Below are 17,772 nucleotides of genomic sequence, written 5' to 3' on the forward strand. Positions count from 1 at the left end.
GAGACCTGGATCTCCTTCCTTCTGGTGGGAAGGATGCCCAGGATGCAGGGATGGAGTTCCAGAGGGTGGGAAGGAGATTCCCCTAAATGGGTATCACTCACATTATAGCCAGCCAATCCTGGCTCTCCTTGGGCTCCCATCCGTCCTGGAGCACCCTAGAGAGGAGGAGACCCTTGTTGGTATGCAGTGTGGTGCCCACAGCAGGAGCATGGTGGTGACTCCCTCCCCTGGCACAGCCACTCAGCTCAGCAGCCTGGCACATACAACGATGTCTTGAACCAAGGAGGACAAGGTAGAAGGCAAGAGGGCCTTTTCCCAGGCTGCCGCCGACTTAGCCCTTCCTTCTCTATGCTGCTATGGTTTATGAAGATGCAGGTGACTCTTTTCAGGACCTTTATAGCCACCGCCACCAGAGCTAAGTCACTGTCAGTGCCCAAACTTCTGAGACTTCCAGTTAATGAGTATTATTAAGGAACCTCTCCCTACTCTGCTTCCTCCATCCCACTGCTACCCAGGCTGGCATTACCTGAGTCTGCATTCCAGGGGTAAAGCCTTGTCTCACGGGTGCTACTGCATATCTCCCCAGCTTTTATCCATGGCATCATACGTGTGGCAGGAATCCACCACCATGAACACTTTCACACCATGTCCAAGTGTACTGCTCCATTTGCTCAAAGATGCCACACCCCTCTTCTGCCCACGCTGGAGTCTTCTCTCACTTCAGCTATCATGCTCTTTGGCTTTGCCTCAGGACAATCTAGCAGGGCCCTGAGACTCTCTTCCAACCATCTAAGGACCTGTAGCACCTCACCCTGTACCTAGGGATCTGGCTCCATCCCCACCCCTCAGCCCCTTCTCCACCTCGCAGGGTCCACAGAAAGCACCAGGGATTCACTGCAGCCTGCAGTTTGCAAGATACGATTGTCTGACTTAATACCCATGCCTATGGGTGTTAAGGGGCTGTAGCTTTGGGCAGTTCTCAAAGGGATCTGGGGTAGAAATGAGGTGGCTGGGACAGTGGGGTGGGTGATTCTTACAGGGAAGCAGGTTCCTCTCCCTATTCTTGTCCCCTCCCCCAAGCCCAGATCCTCACCATTGGTCCTAGGGTGCCCCGGGACCCTTTAGGACCTGGGGTGCCAGGAGGCCCAGGCTCTCCGGGGATGCCCATCTCCCCCAGCTGTCCTTGGTAGCCCTTGGCACCCTGCAGAGAGAGAGAAAGGAGCTGCCTGTGGCTGCTAGCTCTGGAAGGAAGGTGTGTGGGGAGGGATGTGACCCTCGAAGGCAGGGGACCTACCTTAGCTCCCATTTGGCCCTTCTCACCCTGCTTGCCAGGCTTTCCTTCAGGACCCTGAGGGGACACAGAAGCAAGAGCAGGAGAAAGTTGAGGACTGAGAGAAGGAGGCCAGCTCTGAGAAGCATCCTGATTGGGAGTTCAACACCTGGTTCCAAACCCATGTCACTCAGTCCCTATGTGGCCTTGAGCATAACCGAACTTCCCTATCGGCATCCTGGTCTGTGTCATGGACACGGCATTTTAGGTGGCCTCACAGAGCTTAAGGATTCAACTTGGTGACATGGCATATTCACAACAGTGTCAGCCACAGCAGGTGTTTGGAGTATGGAGGTGGCTTCTGCAAGGGCAGGTCTCTCCTGCTGCCTCCACCACTGACCCAGTTAAATAAAGTACAGGGACTGGTTATCTGCACCGAGCCCTCCCTAGAGATTCCCTTTACAGATGATCACCCTGTTTCCTCGAGGGGGCTTGGCCCAGGTCCCACCGGTGCACAGCTGGCCCTGATATAGTCACCAAGTGGTTTTGTCCACACCCCAGTCACTGCTGTAGACTCCCCAGGGTGTCTACAGCAGTGAGCATCATGCTGGGACACAGATGTCATCCCCTCCCAGGTACCCAGGCCATTCCCTCTGCAGGTCAAATGTGCGGTCTCAGCTGCAGGTTTTCCGAAGTCTAGGCACAGATCAAGGGTTCTCAGGGAAGCGTGCATCTGAGCTGGGGTACCTCTGTGAGTGAATCTTCAAAACTCAGTACAGAGAAGAGAAGGAAAAGGTCCTATCTGTGGTTTTTAAAGCTCTATTCTGTTTTTATTACATTTCCATTTACTTATCATTTGCATGTGGCAGGGAGCACATGCCACAGGGCGTGTGTGGTGGGGTCAGAGGGAAACCTGTGGTAGGTGGTCCTCTACTTTCACCAGGTGGGTTCCAGGGATTGAACTATGGTTGTCAGACTTGGCAGCAAGCACCCTTACCTGCAGAGCCATCCCGCTGGGCCCCATGAATGCTTTCTAAGTATTGATACTATGTTGAAAGACTGTTTCCGATCTACCAGGCCATTCCATTCATCCTACTTGTTCATCTCTCCCTTTGAATTGCTCACTGGAGGACTTTTAGTTCCACGTGGGGCCCTCCTCTTCCTACTTCACAGCGCCAGCTGAGCAATGCTGCTGTAACAATAATAAAACCCATCCCCCTTCTCCACAGCTTCTCGGGCACCGTGTCCTGCCTCAACACGAATCTCAGAACTGGTACAGTGGCAGGGGGATGGGACCAGGCCTCTGTGGGGACAGGGGACCCTCCCGCTGTGAGCACCTTGTGGAGGAACTCTGAGATCATTAGAGCACCTGGGACCTATCACAGAGAGGCAGAAACCACCTGTTGTTGGGGACACAGCAAAGACATGGGTTCCTAGGCAGTTTGACCATTGTTAGCACTTACATGAAGACTAAGTTAGCATCACTGGTCTGCACAATCTTATGCGATCACTAGTGCAGTCCCTTGAGGATGAAGTCTCCTCACATAGCGTGTGACCATAGTCACATTTCTAGAAAGGCCCTGGTGGCTTATAAAACGCTATTTTCAAGTAAGCAGCTGTCTCCAGGCCACAGTGCAGGAAGCATTCCTCAGACAGCCACGATGCCCAAGAAACCCAAATCCAGAGTTTGTGTCCATGGCCTGATGTGCACATAAGCCAGAGACACCCACCCAGCCAACACTGGCATATGAGAACTGTGAGGGACCACTGAGTAACAATCTCACACTGTCGTCATGGCCACCACAGACATGTGACCAACCACAGCCAACGCCAGCAGCTTCTACATATTTTTCCCCTCCAAACGTTCCTATTTCTGTGCATTTTTGTAAAGGCTTTTCTTACCCAATGTTTCTCCTGCCCACTCTCTGGTGTGTGTGTGTGTGTGTACACAGTGTGTGCATCTGACTATGTACGTACACATGCCTGTGTGTACACATGTAGAGGTCAGAGGACATTCATTGCATGTCTTCCTCTATTGCTCATAGCCATACTGCCTGGAGACAAGGTGTCTCACTGAACCAGAAAGTCGTGTTTTGGCTATGCCGACGGGCCATCATGTCCCCAGGATCAAGATCCCATAGTACTGAGGTCATCAGCACACAAAGCCATGCCCAACTGTTTACATGGGTGCTGAAAATGCAAACTCAGGCTGTTTGTGGAAAATTCAAACTCACGCTTGTGGAACCAACCCTCTACCCACTAGACCACCTCCCCGGCTCATTTTCCCTTCATAGCTGAGAAAACCAAGGTTGAGAGATGGGTGGCAGTTTGTCTGACACACCGAAGGAGGGTTGCTCGAGCCAGGAACCCAGGCATGACCTTTGAACTCAGGTTTTTAAGAACATGTCTAGGTCGGTTGCTCCCCACTCCGCACCAGAACCACGCACGCACTCACTGGCAGAATGGCCTTAGGACTTTGGAACTCAAAAATAACCTTGGCACCCATTCTTCCCAAATTTTCAGCATAGCAAGACTGAGGCCAGAGTTGGCCAGGGGCAACTGCAAAGTCACACAGGGGATTAGTGAGGTGAAGGGCCACCCCTTTCCTGCTAAAGCCCTTCTCACCCACATCCCCAGGGCTGAGGCTAGCAGCAGCCGGCGGGTCTGACAGGCACACACACACACACACACACACACACACACACACACACACACACACACACACACACACACGCCTGCACTCTTAGGCTGGGCAGTGACCTCATCCCCTTGCTTCTGGGAGCCATTAGCACTTCAGCTCTATTTTTAGGTAACAAATACTTTCCCACGGCCAGTACGTTGTTGGCTAATCTGGATCCTTCCCAAACTGGTCACTTCAATGGCCGAGGAGCCGTCAGGGGCAGGCCAGAAGAAACATGGGCTGCTGAGCCCAGGTAACAGCAAGACTTCATCATTGGTCAGTGTGTGGGGGCCGGGGGCAGTAGGGAAGCATCCAGCTTGTGGAGTGGGGCTAAGGCCAAGGCTGGCTCAGAGCAGACACCTGCTGGCCTGACATTCTGGTGGCTTATTGCAAGGTGGCCGGATTCCAGGGGCCTGGCAGGACACTGAGCTGGCCACAGAGTCCTGCTCCATACACACCCTTGGCTCCATTACAGAACCAAACACCAAGCCATTAGACAAATACCAGAATACACTACCTTTCATCAGTCCTTGTCCCCGTAGCCTGTTCGGGCTCTGAATTCCAGTGAGGCCACAGCAGAGGGACAGGATGTACACACAGAGGTTGAAATCCCGCCTCTGCTGTTTCTTACTGTGTGACCCAAGACAGGTTCCTTTACCTCTCTGAGTCTCCCAGCCCTCACGGCTGCTATCTAATTAAAAAACATTCTGGAAAGTACTAGATATGCTGTCTGCAAACACCGAAACAGAATAGTTTCTGTTCTGTAACAGGGTTCTGGGGCCCAGGGAAGATGCTCATGGTGTTTGTGGTCAAGGCCGGATAAGGTTCTACCAGCGTGAGGGGCAGAGTTTCTGTCTTCCCGGTCAACAATGAATGTGTCATCTCTACAGTGTCACAGAAGGAAAACATAAATCTAAACCACACAGGGTCCTGGCCTCCTCGGGAGTCTAGCCAAGGGTCAGGGATGGCTTTCAAGGCTAGGGACTGTCTGTGAGGATAGCTGAAGGTCCACAGGGGTACAAGAAGGATAGGAAAGAAGGGAGCGTGTACTTGATCGAGAGAGGAGCGGGCGCAAAGGCCCAGAGGCAGGTCAAGCTTGTCCCAGGAGCTAAGAAGAAAAACGGGCTGGGTGTAGAGTTGGATGGGATGAGGTTACAGGCCATATTCCTGAGGGCATAGGAAGCCACAGGAAGGCTGGGCAGGGAAGAGACCAGCTAGACTTCTCAGGAGGCCTGGACGGGTATGAGCAGCCCTCACCCACAGGCCCACGCTGCTAGCAGCCGCACACTCACCCGGACGCCAGTGACGCCTGGGGGCCCAGGGAGCCCATCCTCTCCTTTCAGTCCCTCCTGGCCCTTCTCACCACGTTCACCGTCAGGTCCTGAGTCACCTTTGTCCCCCTGGGCAGGAGGAGGAGGAGGAGGAGGAGGAGGGAGAACATCACAAATCAGGTCATCAAAAGCTCTAGACCTCAGGTCACCTGGAGGCCGATAGCCTTCCGTACTGGAGGCAGCCTCACCAGAACCTTTCCCTGGAGGTTCGCTTCCGGTGTCCTCTACAGATGAGGAAATGCAGGCAGAGCTAAGTCAAGCTAGCTGGGGTACAGTTAATTTGCAACTGGCACCAAGTCCTGGAAAATGGGGGTCCAAGGGAGGAACTCTTATGAGTTAGGAAGGGGTAGCAAGGACTCCCCGAGACTGAGGGAGGGGCACTGTAAGAGTCGCCATATGAAAGGACCCCTTGCACAGGCTTTAAGATCCCAAGGCACAGGCGTTTTGGGTTCTCCACAAACACTGGTTTTCAACAAACCATGGGTGTACCCCTTGATGGTGTACTCCGGTTCATCCTGCCTCTTCACCATCTTTCCCTCAGGCCCAGGGCAGAGCTGAGCTGCCTGGGCCCCTCCAAGGCAAGGTATGGACTACAGCTCTGGCAGTGTCTGCAGGGCCAAGCAGTGTCCATCACAGGCCTGTCTCGGAGGGGCTGCCAGGCACGGAGCCTGTGGCAGGTCTGTGCGGCCTAGCTGTGACTGTTGCAGGTCCTGAGAGGAAGAAGGCATGACATCCCATGGTGTGTGTGTGGGGGGGGGGGGGGGGTGCGGCTTGGAATAGGCTCGGGAAGGTACAGTGATGCCTTGCAATAGTTGATGGGGGATGTTGACGACCGCACACGGGGCTCAGAGCAGCTGTGGGAGGGGGGCAGATGGAATGTGGCTTGGCTTGGCCCGGCCAGGAAGAGAGAGGCTCAGGATACAGATGTGATGGCGGGAGCCTGAACTTCGGGGAAACGATACTGGCATGAGGAGTTGTAGGTACTTTCCAGCTTGACCTGGGGGACAGCCACGGACAATACACGAGGGAGGCCAGCTCGAACAGGCCAGCTTAGAGCGGAGCTGGCCACTAGGATGGCCCGCACGGTCCCTCTCCACTGAGCGTCTCGGATTCCAAGCACAGCCTGGCACAGAGACCTGCTGGCCCAGGCCCAGCTCCCAGAGACTCCCCTGGCTCCAGGACTGCGCTCTGGCTTGTCATTCTGGCCACCTGCTGTCTCATTTGTAGGCCGGGTGCTCCAGGTAGCCAAGCTAGGCCTAGGCCCAAACCAGTCTCCAGCGACTATCCATGGCCTGACTCCCACACAGCTGGAAAGGGAGGGGGTGCCGTGGGGCCCATGAGAACGGGCTGTAAGGGTCCCTGGAGACTTCTGGAATCCATGATATCAGCTAAGGCTCAGAGAGCCTTCTGGGTGGCCAGTCTCAACCCTCCCAGTCCACAGATGGAAGAACTGAGGATGGAAGTCTAGGTGGCAAGACGGCCTAATAAGAGAGCAACAGAGCCCACGGAGAGCCAGGGTTCTGAGCTCAGGTCGCGATCCTTGAAGTATGCTCAGTAACTGCCACTCTGGCCAGCTTGATCAAATGCCTCCCCGCCCTGTACAGATGGAATATGAGCAGCTCTGCACTTCACCCAGCACAACCCCTGGCAGTGTGTGCTGCGGGTGACGGCCACCATGGCCGCTACCAACAGGAGAGACACTGTACACGAGAGCACTGTGCGGTGCTGTGTCCCGCGAAGAAGCGGCTTACTCCAGGAAGACGATCCGCAGACACACACTTTAGGGAGCGTGTCCACTTCCAGGACCACTCAAGGACCAGGAAGCGACATCTGAGTGACCACTCCAATCCAAGGACAAGGGTGTGTGGTTGGCTGTGGAAGCCAGAGGCGAGCGTTGTGAAAAAGCAGAGGTCAAGAGGTTGTGAAAAGCGGCTGGACCTGCTCTCCTGTCCCCTGCGGTAAAGACTCCAGGAGAAAAGTGGCCGTTCAGAAAGGGATGAGGTTGTGGCCCCTGGGCCTCGGTTTCCTCGTTTCTCCAGTGGGGGACGCTGATGTTTCCAGCTGGGAGGCTGCTGGAGCCTGAATGAGTTAATTCTCAGCGAGTCCTTACAGTGTGCCAGGACTGACACTCCTTGCACACACAGCGCTTGCACCACTAGGTCTGTTGGCACCACCACTGGGCACGGCCAGCATCTGGCCAAGGAGGGCTCTGATCAGATTCCCTCCATAGTTGTACCAGGAGGCCACCGTGCTGGGGCTAAGAGCAGGTAGATAAGCCAAGAGCACCGACAGGGGGCGCTCTTTCACTTGCAAGGAAAACAGAAGAGTTGGCAAGACCCCGAGGCAAAATGTTCTCTGGACCCAGGGCAACTGTGGAGAGGGCAGGGCACGAGAGCCTAGCTCTGGGGTTGGGAAACTGAGACTCAGAAAAGTGGAGGTGCTTCTAGGAGACCTATGGAGAGCAAGTTGGAGGGGAACTTCGAGTGGGGACATGCACTCTAGGGGGCAGTCTCTCCTTGGTCATGGCGTGACCAGGTCAGTCCGGAGAAAGCCTCCCTGTGGAACAAGGCTGGAGCTATGCCTATTCCTCATCTGCCCGCCTGCAGCTCAGGCGAAAGCCCACAGCTCCCACAGGGAGCAGCAGTACCCACAGAAGTACCTGCGATCCACTGACCCTTCACTCACAGCCAGACTCTGACCCCGTGCCTAAATGACTTTCCCGTGAGCCTCATGTGTTTCCCTCCTCTTCAGAACGGGTGTGCAATCCAGCAGAGCTGGAGGGAACTTTGGGGGCAGAAAGGTTTTGGCTTGGGTGTTGGACATACAGATAGTGGCTGTGTGTCTACAGCAAGCCTTTTCCACTTCTCCTTCTGGCCACCTACTGTCTCATTTGTAGGTCTGTTTCCCCATCTGAAGACGGTACTCGGCTAGCACCAACTGTACCTGGCGCCCCCGTGACTAGTTCCTCCTGAGTGGTGGCTTATAGACTCTGGCAACGATCAGAACTTTTCAGATCTTTAAAGATGTTTGGAAGGGAAGGGATATCAAAACCCCATGCTGGGCTGGGCTTAGCTGACAGAAGCTGGTGTTTTCATGGGAGCAGGGGAGACCCAAGATGACACTTGCCCAAGCCCCATGGGAGTTGGCAGTGGGTAGGTAGAGCAAGGGCAGCCTTGGCTCTGCTGATCCCCCCCACTGTCCTCTCCAGAGGAGGAGCTGGTCTCTGTGCGAACTAGAGCAGGGATAGAAGCCATTCCCAGATCCTGGCCCAGACACACAACTCACCTTCAGCCCATCGGGCCCCACGGGGCCAAGGTCTCCCTCAAGGCCTGGCTCTCCCTAGTGGAAAAAGATGAGGAAGTATTACTGGGTAGGAGTGTAAAGGGCTTTCCCTCCTCCCTAGGGGTGGGAGAGTCAGGAACCTATTGATTCTCTGGAGTTGAACAAGTGAATTTTTAAGGGGCAGAAGAAGGGCCACAGAGCCTCATAGACTGGGCATCTAGGTTCATGAGTTAGACTTGGGAAACAGTGTGGTCTGGTGGGTAAGAACAGGTTCTAACAAGGGCCAACCTCAGCATCACCAATGTTTGTGTGACCGCAAGCAGAATCTTAATCTCTGTTGGAGCCTGTTTCTTATCTGGAAAACATGGCTGACAGAGAGTGGATGGTAGCCACCTGAGACCTCCTTCTGGGAGCTGGGATAATGTTCCTGGAACCCTATTCTCATATGAGGAATGTGAAGCTAGTTCGTGGACTTCTGTGGGCAAGTTTGAGAAAGATGCTAAAAATGCCAAGGGCCCATTTAACGCCCCTGTTGGTCCTCCCAGCTCTAAAAGGGTCCCAGCTCTCCAAACAGCTGTCAGCTTGAAAATTAGCATCTCCCTCTGGTTTTAGAATTCAGAGATGTCCAGAGGCAGAGTTAGGAGGGGACCCAAGTCGGCAGATGCAGGGATGGCAAAGGGTGACAAGCGAGCAAATTCTGCTCCTTTCATACCCATGGCAGACATCAATAATCAATCCACCAGAACCAAGCTCCATTAGACAGGCCTCCTGTTACTCACTTAATGCTCCCAGACTGTGAGAAATATGCCTGATGCACAGTGGGTGTTAGGGGAGTGCTCATCTGCTTCTCTAGCTTATTGAGCCTAGATGGGGCTTTAGGACCTTTCTTAACACAGCTTTCTAAACAGACTCAACTGACAAGCTTGGTGGCCACACACAGCTGGTTTTTCTAGACTCTAAGCTCTCATATTCTCTTCTGCCCTGTTTTTGGAGTCTCTGGAAACTGGGCATGGGGAGTGTGGGGCATCACAAGACAAGATGGAAAATGAGGAGATCGGGTGAGGAGCTGGTGCTCTGAAGGCTGACTGCACAAACTCTCTGTCACTCTTGGGCCTTACCTACCCTGTCTGTGAGGTGCCAAGAGTGTTTGCTGTGTCCTCACATGTCCCAGGGGTCCACATTCAGACAGAGGCACAGAGCACAGAGAGGTAGACATGGGAGTCTCATGGGGCTTATGAGAACAAGGGAAACTTGTGGGTTTCTTTTGGGAATGTGATGGCTTCTTTTAGAACGGTTCTCGAAGAAACACATTTGAAGGGAAGTGTTTGGAGATTAAATACTTCTGGAAGGCCTGAGTTGATAATGGAGTTAACTGCTTGACTGCAGGCCTTCTCAGAGCCTTGCAGATGCAGCTCTCAGTGTGTCACAGGACAGCAAGCCCACCGGTGCCCAACACTGTGGCCACAGAATGCTTCCTCTCCACAGTGATGCTGGGTACTGAGGGAGGCCTGCCAGAGCAGTGAGGATGCCGGGAGACCGGAGAGGCTCTGGGGTTGATCCAAGCCCTTCTGCCCACTGCTCCAACGACTGGGAACTCTCGCAGGAAAATGTGCTTCACTTACCCGCTGCCCAATGAGGCCCTGCTCCCCAGGGGGGCCCAGAGGTCCAAGGTCACCCTAGGAGAAGCCAAACACAATCCATGTGGGTGTGTACAGCCAGCCTCAGCCTTCGCCAGCCCTTCTTACTTCCAGCTTTGACTAGAGCTGGAGAAGCTGGGGAAAGTTACTTTTTCTTTTTTTTTTTTTTTTTTTTTTTGGTTTTTCGAGACAGGGTTTCTCTGTGTAGCTTTGCGCCTTTCCTGGGACTCACTTGGTAGCCCAGGCTGGCCTCGAACTCACAGAGATCCGCCTGGCTCTGCCTCCCGAGTGCTGGGATTAAAGGCGTGCGCCACCACCGCCCGGCTAGAAAGTTACTTCTTGAGAACAATAGAGAAATTCTAACACATCAGCCCAAGCCCCTGTTCCAAGTACGTCCTGGTCCACTAGGCAGCAGGACCACCTCCACCATCACCATCGCTACCATCACCCAAAACACAGTCAGCACTACAATCACGGCCATCACCATCACGGCCATCACCACCACCATCCCAACCAGCATCACTCTATTACCACACCATCACTATCATCATTATAAACAGCAAGATCACTATCACCCTCACCATCATCACTCCATAACCACTACTATCACCATCATCACCATCGTTGTAATCACAACTAGCACTACAATCACTATTTTCACCTCTATTGCCCTCACCATCACTGCATCACCACCACCTCCACCATTATCCCTATCGCCACCATCACCACTATCACCATCATTATCCCCACCACCAGAAACACCACCATCACTGCATCACCATCACTGTATCACCATCACCATCATCGCATTACCACCATCACCATCACTGTATCACTACCATCACCATCACTGCATCACCGTTACTGCCATCACCACCATCATCACTGCAACACTATCACCATCACTGCATCACCATCACTGCATCATCATATCACCATCACTGCATCACCACCATCACTGCATCACCATCACCATCACTGCATCACCATCACCATCACTGCATCACCACCATCACCATCACTGCATCACCACCATCACCATCACTGCATCACCACCATCACCATCACCATCACTGCATCACCATCACCACATCACCACCATCACCATCACTGCATCACCATCACCGCATCACCACCATCACCATCACCGCATCACCACCATCACCATCACCGCATCACCACCATCACCATCACTGCATCACCATCACCATCAATGCATCACCACCACTGCATCACCACCATCACTGCATCCAAACTGTCACTGCAATCACCACCATCGGTGCTGGTCATGCTGTTCTAAACACATCATCATCATCCAAATGAGCTGGGCCTTCACAAACCCTGAAGGAACGGTGCCGTCTTTCAGAGACTGGCCCCAGTGACATGCTCAAGGTCAAAGTGGGCAGCGTGGCTAGGGGAGCCTGGGCGGTAGACAGTTCTGCTGAACATCATCTTCCTCTTCCTTGAGATGTAGTAAGAAACTAAATGAGGAGGAAGCCAGAGGCCCGTACCCTGCCCCTGAAGGGCCTCCAAAGAGAACCCCCCTCGTTTGGAGATGTGAACACCATGCTCCTACTGGTGTCTGGACCCTAGGAAGTAGAGCTTGGTGCCCCAGCCCAGCCCTGACTGGAACAAGCCAGTCCCACACACTTCATATGTAGGTGGCTTTCTTTATCGCCTGGGGAAGATGAGGCGGAACTGAGCCAAGGCCAGGAGCTCCAGGCCTGGCTCAGCTCTCTTCGAGTGACCGGACACTGGGCCACAGGACAGGAATGATCTGCTTCCAGTCCCATAGTCCCTTGGCAGCTGCCCCTGGGCCTGGCTTTTATACCCTTGGCCAGCCGGCATGGCTCCTAGGCTCTCAGGTCTGCAGGGTAAGCAGGGTCCTCCAACGGAAGGGGGATGGGATGAGAACTCCTGGGGACCGGGTATCAATAGGCACCTGTGTCCTCACAGGTAATACGGTCACCTGTGCTGAAGTTCTGATAGTATCATGGAGACCAGGCGGGGCCAACGTTCCAATGGGGGACCAAGACAGGTGCCAGAGAAAACACAGCTGGGCAGTGGACAGTGCGGGGGCTCTGAGCTGGTTGGGGACTCTACTGTGGCCACTCCCTAGCCAGGACAGAGACCCCATTATCCCAAGCACAAGAAAGGCCTGTTTCTCCTCCAGGGAGAGGACCAGGCTGCCAGCTTGGAACTGATGTCAACAAGTCATTTTCCCATCTTTCATCTTGTCTCACCTTCATCCCGGAGTCCCCAGGAAGGCCAGGCTCTCCCACTGCACCCGGCGGCCCCTGCAAGAAAAAGCCGCTGGTCTCTCTTGGAGCAAGGGCTGGGCCCTGGCTTCAGGCAAGCAAAGGCTCAGAAAGAGCAAGGGACGTGCTCAGGGCACACAACAGTGGGGCATCGAAGTGGAGCTGGGCAGCAGCTTCTGAGTCTTGGCAAAACCATGGGGTTTGGGTGCAGGTTGGCAGAGCCTCACACTACCCAGCGGCCGCTGAACCCTCTGCCTGCCCACGAATGCGGTTTACCACACAGGAGCCCTTGGCAGACATACAAGGAACATCCATGATCCACAGGAGGCCGTGGGGAGGAAGAGCCAATGAGGGGGCAGGCTTGGCCTCTCCCACTTTTTTCCTGACACTGGGCCGAGGTGGTGAAGGTGAGAAGGGGGCCCTCAGCAGGCTGGGTCTCTGTCCGTGATTCTGTACCAGGGTGCAGTCTTAAGCAAGGCAGGAAGTAGGGAGGACACCCAGGACGGTTCTGTATCCCACCACGTGCTGTGAGGCAGGCTCCCAGCCCCTCACCCCGTGCCCTGCACAGATGTGTCATCTGTAGGCTAGGCCCTTCCCTCTGCAGTAGCAGCCTGACCATCTCTGTAAACCGGGACAGGGATCAGGCAAGAGGCAGGACTGCTGACCAGGAGGGCTGCGGTGTCCCAGTAGCGATAAAGGACAAACCAGGGCTCCTTGGCACTCACCTTGGGTCCCATCTCTCCTGGAGGACCAACTGGCCCCTGAGGTCCCTGAGAGCCCTGGAGACAGACAGACACACAGACAGTTAGGTTGCCCCTATGTGGGGAGCTATGGGGAGGCTGGGTCACACAGACTGGCATGGTGACTGAAAGAGAAGACTCACAAACCCTACTTCCAACCAAATACAGCTCCTCTTCACCCATCTCCAGAATCTCCTCCGCATCCAACTGTACCCCAGCAGGGCTGCACCCCCCTCTCCCTTCGCTACAAGGCACAGCTTCAGAACTTTGCTCCCTAAGTCCTCTCCTGTTCTGTCCTCCCCCAACTACCCCCAACTACCCCCAACTACCCCCAACTACCCCTGACCATCCAGAGTTCAAAGGCTCTTCCTGGGTCCCTAGCTGTCTGGCTCCTTGAAGCCTTCTTGGGGATGCTTAGCACCTCTGCCTCCCCAAACCCATCCCTCGGGACATTTTCTGAAGGACCAGCCGTGTGTCAGTGTCTCCCCTTGTCCTTCCCCCATCCTTCACAAAGCCCTCTCTCTCCACCTTCCTTCTGTCTTTCTGGATGCTAAGCGCTCCCTGAAGACATTTCTCGGGCCCTCTTCACAATCTTGCGGCAAGTGCGGGTCAGTTATCCTCATCTAGCAATGGACCCCCAGGTCAAGCAAGCCAAGACTCACCCTAGAACTCAGGGCCAAGCTCTCCATCCTTGCAGGCCATACCAAGCCCCGTCTTTCCCCCCACCTCCCCATCTGTCTACCTGGCCAACAGTCCCTGCTACAGTCAGACTGAGACAAAACTTCCAGGGCAGAGGTACCAGAGAGAGGGAAGAGACACCTACCGGTTCTCCTGGGAGACCCTTGGCACCTGGAGGGCCTGAGGGACCAGGGATGCCCTGTGGAAAAACACAGGAGACCTTAATCTCTTAGCGCTTCTCCATCAAGCCCATCCCCTTGACCTCAGGCTAGTCCCGTGGTGTATCCGGGTTCCCGTTCCAGGCTTATTGCTGAGACAGGGCTGCAGGGCACCTGTGTGTTCCCGTAAGGGTCAAAAACTCATTGTTGATCTTCCCCCATCTGCCCCCAAGTCCCATGTCGAGGGTTTCCAGAACGGACACCCACTACTTACAAGGAAGCCTCTTGAGCCCGAGTGGCCTCGCTCCCCAGCTGCACCCTGTAAGCACAATGGACATCATTAGAGGCGTGGGTCACAGCAGGGACAAGGGTCCTCTTATGGGTGGGGCCTCACATACCTGCTGTCCTGGCTGACCAGGTCTGCCCCGAGGTCCCGAACGGCCCTGTGGAAAGCAGAGCGTGGAGAGGTGGCAGAGGGCTTCATGAGGACACTGTCAGAGAGGAGAGGACCCCAGAGGCCAGATGTCCTCCTCCACACACTGCCTGTGGGCATACTTAAGATTTGATGGGGAGGCTGACAAGGGGGCGGCTGCCACAGTCACCACAGAGGTGCTGGGGTAAGAACCAAGGGCCTTTCCCACTGAAGGGAACAGCAGAGAGCGTATGTGATGCCCTGAATGGCCTTTTTTGGGCTTTCATTTGTCTGGGCTACAGGAGGCTGGATAGGGACAAAATGAGTTGCTGGGAACATGCCCCGAGTCATTCTGGGCCTCTCTGCTACTTCAGGGGGCCAGGGGTTAGAGGGAAAACCCAGGGGAGGTCTGTACCTTCAGGCCCTTCGACCCCTGCTCCCCAGCTGGTCCATCAGGTCCTCGGGGGCCCTGGAAAAGGAAGAGGATTCTAGCTCAGTGGACTGGACGGCAGGGGTCTCCCTTGGGCTGTGAACCAGGAGGGGGAGAATGCCTATCGCCGCTGGCTTTCCCTGTCCCTCCCCTTCCACACACAGCCCGAGGTAGGTCATTCCTCAAAGGCTTGGGTGGCTCTTCAGAGGTCACAGCCTGCGGGAGTCAGCTAGAGACCCTGCAAGCAATGGATGCCTGGGTCATTCTGTCTAAAGTGTCCTGAGTGGTTGCCACCACTCACACGGATGTGGAGACTGAATGCTGAGGCGGGGAAACCCCGTGGCCATGTTCCCACACCAGGTCTTAGCTTACTGCCTCCTACTCCTTCCCTAACTCATGACCCAGTTCTGAGGAGAGGAAGGCGGCAGGCAGGGGTGGGGCATCCCAGGTCACAGTCGAAGCTGGGCCTGAGAGAGGCTCCTGGTTTGGGGCTCTGTGTGTGGCACAAGCTCACAGCTCCTTGGAAGGGCTTTGGAGTGGAGGCTCTGAGACCTGAGTCACGCAGCACACTGACTACCCTGCCTGGGATCCAAGCCTTTCTACGAGAAAGGATGTAACCTGGTGTCGATAGCAGCAGACACAGTCACTGAGAAAGAAATAAGGAAAAGGGGCCTGGTAGGGAGGTGACGTTGCCTGTGCTCAACAGGTAAGGGGAGAGCCAGAACTGGAACCCAAGCCAATCAGATGCCTGTTAATCCCCCCCACTGTCTGCCACTGTTCATCTGGATGGGGGTGAACTCCCTGTCACAGGAGGTATCAAGCCAGGAGCTCTGGGCTTGCCTTCAGGAAGGCTGGACATGGTGTGGAGCATAAGAGGGGACAAGGTCTAGACGCCAGGGTTGAGCTGTAGAGAAAGAGGAGCCCTATCTCCTGTCTGGAGGAGGGAAGAGACAGGGGCTAGCAGCCACCTCCGGTGTTCAGCTGTCATGCAGGGATATGGCAGCCTGTCCTGAAGATCCCCCAGCTACCCTTCTTCCCTTGTGCCCTGGGCAGGCCTTCCTGTGGCAGGCAGGCTAGGATTTCCACCAGAGCCACATGATAGTCCTACAGGTCACATCAGAAGGCCACCCTGGGGTTACCCTTCAGCAAGCTAGGTCAGTCTCAGGGGCAGACAATCCAGCATACCACAACGTCCTGAGAAAGGGCAACCACAAAGAGAGGGAAACCCAGCTTCTGTGGCTACTCTGGGGCCAAAGCTCTTGGGAAGTGACCGGGCATGCAAACCCAACCAGGCCAGCTCTGTAGCTGGCCCATTTTACAGAGGGGGAAGCAGAGGCTGTGGAGGGGGACGTCAGCTCTCTGACATCCTAGGAGAAGAGCCTTACTCTGAGAGCTCAGACGTAGCACCAGACACTCCAAATCCCAACAGCCCTTCAGTAGGAACTCCCTGCCTCAACAGATGGGGAAAGCCTCAGAGAGGTAAAGAGACTAGCCTAAGGTTGCACAGCCACAAACTGGGAAGGCAAGAGACTTGCCCCACTCATGGTCTGACTGGGTGCTTTCGTTCTTTCGTGGGATGCTAATGGGCCACTGCTGTCTCCAGACCCTCCCACCAAAGAACGTGCACCCTACACATGGACAGGAAAGCCTGCATGGTCTTGCAGATCTCCCATGCCCATCCCATGGCACCTGTGGGGAAACTGAGACCCAGGGAGCAAAAAGACCTTCCAGAGGACACAGGGCAATCCAGGAACTCAACAGGCTTGGCCAGAGCTTAGATTTTATAGGTGCAATGCGCACCTCTCTAGGTCCCCTATCTCAAGTCTGGTCCCACAGGTTTCAACTACTGCCAAACCTCGAAGAAGATGGCTCTGGCCCTCACGTGTCTCTCCTAGTCCTGAATACTCCAATGGGAACCCGGCTTTTCTCAAGGGGGATGTGTATGCATGCTGGGTGTGGGAACAGCTCACTCTTTAGCAGTGTGGATCGCCTAGGCCTCCAGAGTTCACCCCACAGCTAGGTCAGCTTTCTCAGTGGGGGGCACCCAGGAGCCCTGAGGCCTTGTCTCACTTAAGAGACTCAGAAGGCATGGGTACTGGGAAGGATCCCAGCAGCCAGAGCAATGTCCCATCTTCCCGATCACAGGATGGCTGCTCAGGCCACGTAGTTCAGGGGATGTCTTAAAACTAGATACAGACAAGAGGAAAATGATATCAAAACCCCACATGGCGCTTGGGAACAGGCCTGGGCAGCCTACACCATCTTGTTTCCTCTCCACAAGGAGGCCACATGCCCTTACACCTTCACACGAGCAGATAAATCATTCCACTCACCCCTTATAACTGTAAAGGAGACTAAACTCAGGATGCCAAAGAGGCAGGTTCTCGGGTTCAAATCTCAGCTCTACCACTTTCCAGCTGTGCAGCCTGAGGCAAGTGTCATAACCTGTCTGCATCGGCATTTTCTGAGGGAAACAGCACTTCCCTGGTAGGGTAATGCTGAGGGTCAAATGTGTTAGTCTCTGTGACAGACCGCACAGCGCATCGGTGAATCCCCTTGGCTACTGTACTCAGAGCAGCTTGGATCGTAAACCTCTATGGTTGGTTCCCCACTACCCTTAGAGGCTAGCTTTGGCTGTAAGACTCAGTGTGTGTGTGTGTGTGTGTGTGTGTGTGTGTGTGTGTGTGTGTGTGTGTGTGTGTGTGTGTGTGTGTGTGAGAGAGAGAGAGAGAGAGAGAGAGAGAGAGAGAGAGAGAGACCTATGTCTGCGTCACAAGGCCAGGCAGGGCTTAGGCCTGCCCTCAGGTCCCAGGTGTCTGCCTCCAGTGGTTGCTCACACAGTAGGAATGATGGCTGAATGAGTGAAGGGATGGATGTCCGGACTGAGCTAGGTACA

At 54.7% G+C, this 17,772-nt stretch overlaps 1 protein-coding gene across 8 annotated transcripts in view; it reads right to left on the minus strand.

Moving 5' to 3' along the window:
• The window catches only part of Col27a1 (collagen type XXVII alpha 1 chain), a 120,358-nt gene that overhangs the window by 18,486 nt on the left and 84,100 nt on the right, over positions 1 to 17,772 (minus strand). For all 8 annotated transcript variants that reach the window (XM_052717481.1, XM_052717487.1, XM_052717486.1 and 5 more), the window contains 12 exons: positions 14,862 to 14,915; positions 14,433 to 14,477; positions 14,309 to 14,353; positions 14,022 to 14,075; positions 13,184 to 13,237; positions 12,444 to 12,497; positions 10,186 to 10,239; positions 8,567 to 8,620; positions 5,243 to 5,350; positions 1,295 to 1,348; positions 1,094 to 1,201; positions 102 to 155 (listed from right to left, as the gene is read on the minus strand). In XM_052717481.1, coding sequence (XP_052573441.1) covers positions 102 to 155; positions 1,094 to 1,201; positions 1,295 to 1,348; positions 5,243 to 5,350; positions 8,567 to 8,620; positions 10,186 to 10,239; positions 12,444 to 12,497; positions 13,184 to 13,237; positions 14,022 to 14,075; positions 14,309 to 14,353; positions 14,433 to 14,477; positions 14,862 to 14,915 — 738 coding nt within the window. The remainder of the gene's footprint in view (positions 1 to 101; positions 156 to 1,093; positions 1,202 to 1,294; positions 1,349 to 5,242; positions 5,351 to 8,566; positions 8,621 to 10,185; positions 10,240 to 12,443; positions 12,498 to 13,183; positions 13,238 to 14,021; positions 14,076 to 14,308; positions 14,354 to 14,432; positions 14,478 to 14,861; positions 14,916 to 17,772) is intronic.

This window comes from Peromyscus californicus, unplaced genomic scaffold, assembly GCF_007827085.1.
Source record: "Peromyscus californicus insignis strain IS unplaced genomic scaffold, ASM782708v3 Scaffold_5__1_contigs__length_169319896, whole genome shotgun sequence".
Taxonomy (NCBI): Eukaryota; Metazoa; Chordata; class Mammalia; order Rodentia; family Cricetidae; genus Peromyscus; species Peromyscus californicus.